We start from the raw sequence: 12,213 nt of genomic DNA, 5'->3' as shown, positions 1-12,213 counted from the left end.
GAAAAACCACACAGTCATTTCTGATGGCAGTCTTGGGGAGAAATATTTTGTCTTTATGATTTGTTTATCTCATGATGTACTATTGTTTCACTGAGAACAGTAGTACTCATCTAGCACACTCATCCCCAAGGGTTAAAAAAAAAATCAAGCAGTGAAGATTATTTCCAAAAAAATCATGACCCTGTTATTTTCTTTATAAGAGGAAGCCAACAAGAGCTGGAAATGGCCTTACTTTCCTTAGATTTTCAAATCTTCAGAATGTATCTGGATGACCTTTCAGGCTCTTTCCTGTAGCTGCAGCAGCCAGGAATATGTTTTACACAAAAACTCAGGTCTGCAGAGAGTTGCCTCACCTGAATGGGTAAGATGTAAGACATGACAAATCCTCCAATTAGCCGTGCTGCCCTTTCTCCTCTGCTCTTCATAACAGGGGGAAAATTAGGAAGGGAATCAACTTTACACCGTGAACTTGTGTTACTCTGTCCCTGAGCCACCCTCTAAGCCTTAGAACTCACAAACCAGCAAAATTCCTGCTAAAGGAACTCCTACGAGCAAAGTTTCATCCTCACCCTACAGAGGGGTTGAGGGAATCTGGTGCACCCCCCTCCCTCCCAGCTGGGAAACCCACAGGGAATGAGCACATCATCTTTCCTCTGGTGTTCCCTGCTGGAAAAAGGAGCTGGCTCCCTGCAGGGCTGTCCTCCCCAGGGCAGCTCCCCTGCAAAGCTCAGGGCTTTAATTCTGGTGGTGATGAAGGGAGGGAGTGTGGTAGAAGTTTTAGGAGGATTTTTCTCCCACCTTTTTGAAGTAAGAAACAGCATAAAAACTTAGTTTAAGAGGATGTCTCAGGAGCGACAAACGACAAGGGCACGTAGTGACAGGACAAGGGGGGATGGTTTTAAAATGCCAGAGGACAGGTTTAGATTGGATAATGGGAAGAAATTCCACCCTGTGAGGGTGGGGAGGCCCTGGCACAGGTTGCCCAGAGAAGTTGTGGCTGCCCCATCCCTGGAAGTGTCCAAGGCCAGGCTGGGTGGAGCTTGGAGCAACCTGGGATAATGGAAGGTGTGGAACAAAATGATCTTTAATGTCCCTTCCTACCCAAGCTGCAGATTGCTTATTCAGCGGGATTTAATTTGGTAAACCGTTTCACAGAATTCCCTGTTAACCTCATGGTGAAATGACAAACACAGGAAATTGTACAGTTCAAAAAAGGGGGTTTCCACTGCATTTTCGTGGATCAAGCTCTCCCCATGCTGCTGCCTTCGAGCTGTGCTGGTCGTTACTGTCTGATGGTCGGGGGGGTACGCTGGGGCCCTCAGGGTGTGGCTGATTTTCCTTTCTCTCCCAGAAATCGAAGGCTGCCACAACAACAACGGAGGCTGCAGCCATACCTGTATTGAAGTGGAAGACACCTACCAGTGTGAATGCCCAAGGGGACTTGTTCTGTCAGAAGACAACCACACTTGCCAAGGTAGGTCAACAAAATCCCCCCAGCAGCCTCTGTCCCCCAAAAATATGTCTGGAGGAACTTCTCTTCTTGGTTTTGTTGTCTTCTCTTAGTCTGTCCTTCCCAGTTTGGTTAGTGGAGCTTTGTCCTTAATGACAGATCAGCCAGAACTGAGAGCCTGAAGGCATTGCTCTTTTAACCAGGCAGGAGAACAGCCACAGGGCCCTCCTGGGTGCCTCTTGCATTACAGGTGGTTTTGGCAGAGTTCACTTCCAATTAAGATTGCTTAACATCTCCCACTGTAGTGCTCTGCTTCAGCTGGGTGTGCCTCTGACAAACTGATGCTGGTAGAACTGACATTTTCCATGCTTCAAACTCGAAAATTTCAGCTCAGGTGGTTCAGTCCCTTCCAACAGTGGGGTTCAAGAGAGAGGCATGGTTTTTCCCAAGGCTCTCAGTAGCCATTCCAGTAAGCATTCCTGTGTCTTGAAGCAGGGCAGTAGCTTTGATGCTGGGTGTTCCTGCTGTCCCTTGGAAAAGTGCCCGGGATCCATCCTCGCACAGAGGCAAGGACAGCATTATCCCTGGAAAACCTTCCACGTGAACTTTTTCACAGGGAGCCTTCCTGCTGACTCACATGCACATGGAATAAACAGGTCCCATGTTTTGGGATGGGATTTCCTTTACAAATACATTCCAGGCTACCTGGAGTCTGGTGTTAGCTGGTGCGCTCAGAGAGCCTCTTGCAGTCTGGTGTGTCACAGAGTGCCCAGGCATCAGCTGGAGGGATAGATCCAGACTTCCTGGGGGCCAGCAGGGCAGGTGTGCCTCAGAGAGGAAGCTGGAATGGTCCTACTTGAGGGAATTTCTGCTTTTTTTGAAGCTTTTTAGAAGTGCAGGGCTCCCAAGGGGGTGAGTGTTGCACACTGGGGACCCAGCAGTGCTGCTGGGGGAGGTGGAGGTGGGGATTTTCAAGAGCTGTGACTACACTGACTGATTGAAGGTCTGATGGATGGATGCAGTCCTGGCTCCCAGAGGCAACCCCAGCAGGGTTGGGAGCCCTGGATTTCCCAGCCAATGTTCCTCCTGCTTGTGAAGCTCTTTAATGAGAGCAGCAGCACTGCCAGGGGCTGGGCAGGGCTGGGGATGCAGCAGCTCATGGAAGTGGAATTGCTTGTTCCTCTGCATGTCGTGGGTTTATGTCCCTGTGCAGTGGTCTGCAGTTCTGAGCAGATGTGGAACTGTACCACACAAATTTTTATGAGATCCAATCAGGTTTATATTGGTTCAATTAGCGGTGCAGGGCAGGAACAGTTGCCTGAAGCAAATGGCTCTGCAGCCTCTCCACCCTCCTCTGCACCGTCTCTGTGTTCAGAACAAACATTAATAATCTTCCACTGAAACCACAGCCTTGGCTACAATTTTTCCACAGAGATACCAGCCAGCAAAACACTTGGAATTTTGCAGCCCATCCTAGTACCCCCCATCTTTTTGAAGTGCAGGGGTGAAATGCTTTTCCTCCCCTCTCCCCTGCCCAAGTTTTTTGTGTGGGTAAGCATGGTAATTGGTTTAGAGCAGCGGGTCAGGGAACCTGTTCTGCTGGGCAGTCTGTGCAGAAGGATAACGCCTGCTCCAAGCAGCTGCACTTTGGAAGGCCAAGGAAGGAACCAGAGGCTGGAACGTGGTGCCAACAACAACAGCAGACAGCAAAGTGAGTGTTGGACTCACCACAGAGGCTTCCAACCGGGGTCAAGTGTTGGTGCAAAGCGGAGTTTAAAGTGGAGATGAGGAGGCTTTCCCAGTACTCACAGGTGCTCTGTGGTGTGTGAGGGTGAAGAACTGAAATGTTTGATTGGCACAGCCTGGATGAGGCTCTCAGGAGCCTCAGGACATGGATGCTGGCAGCAAGTCGGGAGGGTGCAGCTCTCTGAACGGATGCCATAGGTTGGGAATAAAAGTGGGTTCCTTGGCTTCAGGATAACTCATTTCTGCTGGGCATCTCAGTCCTGGCAGTAACTTCTCAGCCCTGGAATAACATCTGCACATCTTTTCATCTCTTTTTCAGCTCCCCCTGTCCTGGGGGGTCACTAGGAGGAGTTTCCCAGAGCGTTTAGCCAGGATTTGTCTTGAATCACCAGTGGATCCGCCCGCAGGTTTCCTTCACTTGTTCCTGCGTGTGCACACAGGTCCTGCAGTGCCAGAGCACGGGGTCAATGGGGTCTTCTTTCTCCTCCTTTGTGCCAATCAAAGGCATGCAGAAACAGAGACATCCTTAACCAAATTAGTCCTGAACTTAGGAAAATCGCAGCGGGGGGACAAACTGTCTTGCCCTGAACTTCACCTTTCTAAATTAAAAGCCTGGCATTTTCTTATTTATCGAGGAGTCACTAGGGCAGTGAGGCTTTAAATCCAGACTGAGCCCATCAGTTCTCCAAAGGATGTTCCTCTGTGGGCACTGTGCTGTATTCCAAAGTCCCTTTGTCTCCTCCTGAGCTTTGCCATCCCACGTGCTCCGTTATTCCCACCTGCCGATGGAGGGGAGGTTGAGGTAGTTCCTGGTTCTTTAAGCTTCTGTTCTAACCCAGCAATGTCATTATGGCAGCAGATTGCTGTGGGCACTCTGCATACATTTTTGCATATCACCTTGAAAAGATCAAATTCTTATTAAAAGTCCTCCCCTGCAGGTATGGAGGCTGTTACAAATACCTCAGCTGGGACACGAGAATTTTTTTAAGGGGAGTAAAAGGCAGTGTGCCTTGTGTCCAAGATCCAGAATCCTAAATTGCATAATTAATGATCAAAGTTAAGGGAAAGCAGGTCATATGAATGGCAAGGACTGGGGCTGTAATTAATTTTGGCAAAAAGCTTGGGCATCTAGTAGATTTGCAAAAAGTTTTGTCGTGGGATTTTAAAATAAAATAAAGGGAAATTTTGTAAGGGGATTGTTTTTCTGGCACCAGTACACTTGTCCTGTCTCTAGCTGAATAGATATGTATCTCCCAAGGAAAATATTTATATATATGTATATAGCAATTACTTTTTTATTGAAGATTATTCTCTCTTCTTTCCTTTTTCCTTTTGCCTGAGGTGAATGTTTTCTCCCGCTTCTTATGTAATGGAATTTTAATTTAAAAAAAAAAATCGCATGGAGATCTATCTGTATTAAAAATTCAGAGGTTGGAAGGAGGTGGGAATGAGTGACATAACTGGGTTTGTTTGCCAGAGCTGGGTTTATTGCTTATAAAAATATTATTATGGCATTTTGAGGTGCTTCCGTTTTAGCTCGGTATCTATATGGAATTACTCTGCCTTGTTTTGATGTAAAAATCTGATTAAGGGTCCTAAAAAATGGCTTTGCCTGGGGTGTTGTGAATTTGATATCCATATCTGGCAAAGGCTCTTCCCAGGACATAGATAGCAGTGCAAGAGAGATCAATCAAACCTGTGCTGATTATTAAGTGAAGCTGGAAATGCTGCACAGCCAAGTTTCTGCTGCAAGTGCAGTGATTGCCTTCATTGCCTTCTGAGGCATCGCTGCGGCTGCAGAATCTGGGGCTGTGGTAGTTCAGGTTTGTGTTGTGTAGGTAGGGATGCAAGATAGGCAGTTACTGTGGGGAGACTGTGTTGGTAAATGCTGTGCAGGATCCCCCTTTTTTCCTCAGTAATAACTGGTACAGCCCTTCCCCAGCTCTCTTCTGGTAGCTCTGCGGTGCAGATTTTTATTGTGGGCGCTTCTCTTGCAGTGCCAGTGCTGTGCAAGTCGAGCTCTATCGAGGTGAACATCCCAAAGGACCTGGTTGGAGGCCTGGACCTTTCCCTCATCAACACTTCCTGCAAAGGCGTCTCCAACGGCACTCACGTCAACATCCATTTCTCCCTGAAGTCCTGTGGAACTGTTGTAGATGTATGTATGGTACCTATTGCCCTGTCTCTTGGGATCTCTGGATTTTGGGGACTTGGCTGTGGCTTCCTTGGGGGATAGAGTTGGTTTAGCTGCCCTGTCAGAGCAGTTTTCTGTGTTGCCCTGCAGCTGATCTCAGAGTAGACCTAGGCTGACATCCCAAAGCAGGAGAGCTTGCTCCGTCTCCCCTCCAGTGGTGTGTCTGTCAGCGTGGGTGCAGCTTTCTGCTCGCCTGGTGCTTCACCTGGAGCTTCGCTGTCACACCAGTGCAGAAGGCACAAGTGCTGTCACTCCTCACCCTCCTGTGGAGACAGATTCTGGTCTCCTCTTCCAAAGATTAAACTGGCAGCTGCTCAGGAGCCAGAGAGCCCATCTTAGCAGATGGGTGGCAGCTGGAAGCCAATTCCTCAGCTTGCTGCAGGAGTGCAGTGCATCACAGCCAACAGCACACTGAGGCCCTTGGCTGGTGAGTGAGGGTGAACATCATTCTGCTTGCAGCGTATAAAGTCACAAAGCTCTGCCTTCAGTGGCCACTTTGGGTGTCCTGGACGAAGTCAACCCAGAGAGATCGCTTTCTCAGCGATCTCCCCTTTCCCTTCAACAGGTAATAGATGACAAGATCATTGCCACCAACCTGGTGACTGGCTTGCCGAAGCAGACTCCGGGCAGCAACGGGGACATCATTGTGCGCACCAGCAAGCTGCTGATCCCGGTGACCTGCGAGTTCCCGCGCCGCTACACCATCTCCGAGGGCTACGTGCCCAACCTCAAGAACTCGCCCCTGGAGATCATGAGCCGCAACCAGGGCGTCTTCCCCTTCACCCTGGAGATCTTCAAAGACAAAGACTTCGATGAACCCTACAGGGGGGCTCTGCCCACCCTCAAGCTTCGGGACTCGCTGTACTTTGGGATTGAGCCCTTGGTGCACGTCAGTGGACTAGAGACACTTGTAGAGAGCTGCTTTGCCACTCCCACCTCCAAAATCGATGAGATCCTCAAGTACTACCTGATTCAAGACGGGTGAGTTCACTGTTCCCTCCCTTGCTGGCTGTTGGATGGGAATTGGCAGTGGAGCTGAGTTGTTTTGTCTGTGTGAGGCAGGAAACGCTATCCCTTCTCCACAGCAGTTTATCTGCCGTGCTCTCACCAATCACCAGCAGCCATCGAGCTGAAACCACCTGTCCCATCAAAAGTAATTGGGAGGAACTGTGGGAGACAGTGAAAGAGGTTACTCTGAGTGCAGCCTTTGCAGGACATATTTCCCTGTAACTGGCCTTGTGGATAATTGAGTTGGCTCCTGTAGAAAAGATTCTCTTTCCTGATATCCACTCTCTGCCAGCCACAGGCTGCCAAACCAATGGGCAGAACCCCCTTGATGGCCATGTGCTGCTGCCAGACAGCTGCTGTAGCAACTGGAGCAAGTTGCTTAATTTTCTCATAATGACCTCCTTACAGCCAGAAGATTCCAAGGCTGATCCTAGCTGGAGCTCCAGGAGCATCCCTCTCTCCGATGCCAGTGCAGCAAGCTTAGGATCCCTCAGTTTGGATGTAGTTTCCTGCGGTGTTTGGGGTTAGTGATCTTTGCAGGATATGCCAAAAATAACTGTATGTGGATCTGTGGGTTCACTGGGGTGGGTTTTGCATCAGAGGTTTGGGGAACACTGCTGGGGTCTCAGCTGTGGCTCCTAAGATGATCCCTGTTTTCAGGCATCATGACTGTGCCATGCTACAGCATTGCTGTGGAGTGTTTGCATGCAGGAGCTTAACCAGACAGGGCTGTGAAAATGTCAGTCTGCTGTTCCTGTGGGGAGGAGAGTCCAGCCAAGGGAATGTCTAAGGCGTACCCGAAGTGGTGTAGCCTGGCAGTCAAGACACTGTGTTTGTGTAAGCCCTGTATGCTGTCTGCCAGACTGTCTGATGAGGACAACAATTATTTCCTCAGCTGCCCAGGCTAAATCACCCACCCTTACAGCTGGTGATGACAAGTCCTGTGTGGTTGTCTCACAGCAAAAGGGTCCTGCAGTGTAAAGTACCCAGAAACTCTGTTTTCATCTCCTGATGAAGGGTTCAGCTCTCCCTCCATCCTAGGCTTGCAGTCCTTCTGTGCCTGACATTTCTGGGCTTTATGAGCACATTTGTAATGGGAGAATTGATTTTATTGACTCCCTGCCTTGGCTCTTCCCGTGGACCCTTCGCTGAGTCGAGGCTCCAAACATTCATTAATTTCTCCTCATGAGCGAAAATGATGGGATTCAAAACAGCAAACAAAGCCAGATGGAGAAGGGAGAAGGCAGAAAATGTCATCCCTTAAATTCACCCCAGCGCTGGTTGGAGGATTTACGGCACCAGCAGCCCCTTGGTACCTGCAGAGGGCATTAAAACTTCACCGAAGGGAAAAGTGGGCTGGAGCCTCATCCAGCCTGCTCCTCTCTCCAGCCTCTCTGCAGCCCCCAGTGTCCCCAGACTCACCACCCCCATGGGCTGCGCAGTTGTATTTAAACTGCTCACTAACGATGTGCTGTCGAGCTAACTGGGGTTCTTTGTCTCTCCCTGTGCTTGCAGCCGTTCAAAAGTAAAATTAGCTGAATAAATACACTGCTGAGTTGTCCCTGCTGCAGACAGTTCTGCAATAACCCACTTTCCTTCCAGCAACCCTGCCCCAAAAGCCCAGGGCAATAAAGATGGGATTTTTGAATCAGTTTGATTATGTAGGATCAGACCTGCACATTTCTAGGTGGATGTTTTATTCTCCAAGCCCTCCTTTCTACCTTAGAACCTCCCCAGTAAGAGTGGTCAGAGCTCCCGTGGCACTGCCACTCTGCTTCCTGAACTTAAAGCACAATATGCACAGAAAAGGGTTATTTTCCCTGTATCCTGACCAGGCTCACCCGTTTTCCTTCCTTACCTGTGCTCCCTGTCCTTTCCTACCCCTCCAAGGTGGCAGACAGGGTCTGGGGGTTTCCTAGGAGAGTGGATTTAGGGTATAGCCCCACACAAAATGCAAAAGGGCTTGTTCCCACAACTCAGGAGGTTTCTGAGCTGGTTTTATCCATATATCCCTGACTCTTCCGTGATCTTCTCCCATCTCCCCTCTCCCTAACCCCAAACCAGTACGTTTCCTGCCACCGGGATGGCAAACCTTTGGAGAACTCGAGGTTTAGGAGTCAGTTTGAGCCGGGAACCATCACAGCTGATATGCTCACAAATGAGGACAGCCCTACCAGTTGACTTCACAGCCCCAAAGCTTGGCCAGTCACCTTATGAAAAGTCTTTTAACTGTCATTCCTTACAATCAGATGCCTTCAGGAGTGCTACTTTTAACAGCAGTTTTATCCTAAGCAACTGAGGGTGTTTGGCCTCAGGGGGCAGGAATCTGTCCTTTTCTGTAGATGCAGGGTGGTGATTTATCAGCTCTTTGGGGCTGGGTTTTGTGTCTACCTCCAGGGAAGTGCTGCAGACAGGGATATCCCTTCAGACCATGGAGAAATGGAGAATTGCATGGTGGTGAAAATAATGCTGGTGGGATCAGAGCAGTGCTTAGTGCTCCCAGGAGCACGTGCTGCTCTCCTCTACAGAGAGCATGATGATATATTGCTAGTGATGGAAAAATTGAAATTATTCATTTTAGTGCAACGAATTTGAGCTGTCTGACCAAATCCAGCAGGAAGAAATATAAATGTAAATGATACATTTGTAAATGGTACAAAGCAAAGCAAATCTGGATTTTTGTTGCTTTCATCATCTGTGATATTTTGGTAACGTGTGTACAGGCTACATTTTAAGCATAATTTATGTGCATATATATGTGTACACAGAAAGCACATAACACATTCAACAGTGTATAACACTGCAGGCTGTTGCACAGGAAGGTGAAATGAGGACAAACTTGCCTGCAGCTCTCTGGCAGTCCCTCTCTGAGGGGACTGGGCCACGTCCTGCCAGCTCTCTGCTGCTGAGCTGTCCTTTGTCTGCAGATGCTATTAGCACTGCTGTTGTTTTCCCCCCACCGTTCCCGAATTTTCTCCTGTGGCCAAAGAGGAAGTAGCAGGGATGGTAGCTCAGCTTGAGAGAGCCAAGCCCTCCTTTCCTTTCTCTGCTTTAAGTAGGCTGGAATGTCTTTTTCTTTTTCCACTTCTGGGAAAGCCATTAAAAGCCTGTCCCTCTGCTTCCCTCAGCTGCGTGTCCGATGACTCCGTGAAGCAGTACACGTCAAAGGACCATCTTGCCAAGCACTTCCAGGTTCCTGTGTTCAAGTTCGTGGGCAAAGACAACAGGGTAAGCTCAAACCTCAGCTCTCAGGTGATTGCATCAGCTCTGATCTGACCCAGGAACCTCAGCACCAGGGTGTTGAGAGTGCAAAGGGGAGGAGTGGCTGGCCCAAGGCAGGTGCTGCTGCTGTGCCTGTTCCAGCAGTTGTGTCTTTCAGGAGCCTGACACAGGTGCTTTAGGACAGACTGAGAAAAACAACTAAAATGAAGTTGTGGAACATCAATGCCATAGCGGGCTAAAATCATTGTTGTGTCCAGGGTGGTCTTAGTGCAAACCCCCTTCACTCCGCATGCCGGGTGAGAGAGGAGTTCCCAGTGACCAGGCACATTTTACAGTGTCCTGTCTTTGAAACAGGACAGTCTGCAGTTTGGAATCTCTTCAACCTCATGTCTTCTCTAGGTTTTGGTTTCTAGGACCTTCTCTAGGTCCTAGATGCCAGGACTCCAGATGCAAGGTCACCACACTGTTCAGTTCAGTGTGAAAGCCGGCTGTCCAGGGGCACTCTGAGGCAGAAGCTCAGTAGTGGGAGGGCAGTTGAAGGATAATCCATCCCCTTTCCCTAATGCAAATAGCTTTCCTTTTCTGGGCTGGAATAAACTGGGTCTTCCAGTCATTGTTATGCTCAGCCAACACTGCTTACTCCACAAGGTATAAAGCTGCTGCTCCAGCTACCAGAGAGCCCCAGCAGGGTTAAAACAAACGAGATCTTCCAAAATTCTGAAATTTTTCTCGGCCGTCTGACTGCCACTGCTGTCTCCACCCTGCATCCTCCCAGCCTGAGCCGTGGATTCCGCTTCAGACCTCACCATTGACCATGTATTTGTGACTGCTGCTTGCAGGGATCTTGCTTCTTCTCCTTGTCATTTACTGGGCAGGGAGCAGCAATGCTGCCTCTGCCTCTGCTGTGCAGGATGACAAGGCAGCTGTCTCCCTGCTCTGCGCATTCTCCTCCTTCCCTCAACTCAGCCCCTCATCACCCTGCCTTTTCCTCCTTTTCCCCTCAGATTCTTAGCTTCATGTTTTCTCAGCCCACTTCAAATCCTCTTGCACATTTCTCTCAGCCCATCTCTCCACGCGTTCCTGACCTGCCTCCTGCCATGCAGCTCCTGCCAGTCCATGCAAGCTCTTCCAAGCTTATTCCTGGCGTTTCCATCCCTTCCTCTGGAGGGTCATTTCACGCCTTCATCTTCCCTGTGTGTCCACCCTTGGCTCACAGGCAGATGCCGTGCTCTGAGATCTCATCTGAGAGCAGACGGAGCGGCCGGTTTGGCCGTGGGTGGTGATGGTGGATACAGACCCCGTCGATTCGGGGACAGGAGTGCCTGTGCCGTGGCAGCGGTGCCAGTGATTATTCCCAGAGTGCTGACCCCATCCTGCTGTCTCCCCACCCCCAGGAGGTGTTCCTGCACTGCCGCATCCTGGTGTGCGGGGCCCTGGACGAGACCTCCCGCTGCGCCCAGGGCTGCCGGAGACGCGTGCGCAGGGCGGCCGGCGACGAGGAAGAGGAGGAGGAGAAGGGATCTGTCCACGTGGCAAACCACGTCCTGACAGGTGGCCCCATCAGAATCGACTTTGATGACTGACACTCACCCTCTGGAATGGCATCTCTGCCCCGAGAGACCGGCCTTCCTTATCAGTGCCTTCCTTATCAATGCCTTCTTTATCAGTGCCTTCCTTATCAATGCCTTCTGTCCTGGCCCTTTGAGAAACAAGGGGGATTTGGCAAAGCCCCACTTGCACCTCAGGACTCGTTTTTCCTAACCCTGTGATGATTATTTGTGTTTTGGACACCTGGACTGCAGAATAGTTTGATTTTACCTGCGTTTCTTCCCAGCATTTCAACCCTTGGGCTGGAGGGACCCTGTTGCTTTGCAGGCCTGAGGTGTTTCCCACCTTTGTCTTTCCCTACATCCGCCTGCAGGCTCCAGGACTGTTCGTCCTTGACTAAACAAATGTTATCTGAGGCCTTCTTGCATCAGGCAGTACAAATAGTATCGTAGCTGAACGTGTTTGCTGTGCGGTTCTGTGAGCGATGCTGAAGCTTTGGGGTGACTGTTAATAAAAACAAGTATAAAATATTCTGTCTCGTCATGTGTAAATTCCCTGGAGCTGTACAATTGTCATTGCAGGCAGCTAAAGCTCAGCTCTATCACAGGCACATTTAAATGTTATTTTAAAGGGGGAAAGCTATTTAATAAGATTTGATTTTTTTTTAGTGTCTTTTGATAATTGCATGCAGTTTAATAGTATTTAGTGTATCATTATCTCTCTCCCTCTTCTCCCACCACCAAAAATGCCTTTCCCGAGTGCCCTGGCACACTGATTGTAAGAGAAGCACCATTAAAAATCTATAAACACCCCCCGTCTCAGGCGTGCTGCTACCAAGTGTTTGTTTGGAACATGTGAGGCTCCAGCAAAGGGATTAGAGGAATGCACAGCAATTATTTATAGCAATCACTTGTAATGTAGGCAGTTCTGAGGACAGGGCTGTCCCCTGGTGACAGGAGACACCAAGCAGGGCTGTTCAAGTGACTGTGGCTGGGGACACAGTGACTGGTGGCATTGTGGTTGTCAGGAGTCTCTTGGGGCTGTC

General features: G+C 49.5%; 1 protein-coding gene and 1 long non-coding RNA gene across 2 annotated transcripts in view; one reads left to right on the top strand and one right to left on the bottom strand.

The window, feature by feature from the left end:
* OIT3 (oncoprotein induced transcript 3) overlaps positions 1–11,982 on the top strand; it is an 18,435-nt gene extending 6,453 nt beyond the window's left edge. The window contains exons 4-9 of the mRNA XM_027903122.1: positions 1,352–1,474; positions 5,194–5,354; positions 5,956–6,371; positions 9,527–9,626; positions 11,015–11,250; positions 11,281–11,982. Of these exons, the coding sequence (XP_027758923.1) occupies positions 1,352–1,474; positions 5,194–5,354; positions 5,956–6,371; positions 9,527–9,626; positions 11,015–11,203 (989 nt within the window). The 3' untranslated portion in view covers positions 11,204–11,250; positions 11,281–11,982. The remainder of the gene's footprint in view (positions 1–1,351; positions 1,475–5,193; positions 5,355–5,955; positions 6,372–9,526; positions 9,627–11,014; positions 11,251–11,280) is intronic.
* On the bottom strand, positions 3,663–5,716 carry LOC114067576. The gene is made up of 3 exons (XR_003573417.1): positions 5,368–5,716; positions 4,893–5,058; positions 3,663–3,975 (listed from the first exon to the last, which is right to left on the bottom strand). It is a non-coding gene; the product is annotated as an uncharacterized LOC114067576 (long non-coding RNA).
* Positions 11,983–12,213: the final 231 nt, after the last annotated feature.

This window comes from Empidonax traillii, unplaced genomic scaffold, assembly GCF_003031625.1.
Source record: "Empidonax traillii isolate 1590-97213 ecotype Southwest subspecies unplaced genomic scaffold, ASM303162v1 scaffold936:size233247, whole genome shotgun sequence".
Taxonomy (NCBI): domain Eukaryota; kingdom Metazoa; phylum Chordata; class Aves; order Passeriformes; family Tyrannidae; genus Empidonax; species Empidonax traillii.
The sequence above is the reverse complement of the archived record's forward strand: the minus strand, read 5'-3'. Positions and strand labels throughout refer to the sequence as shown.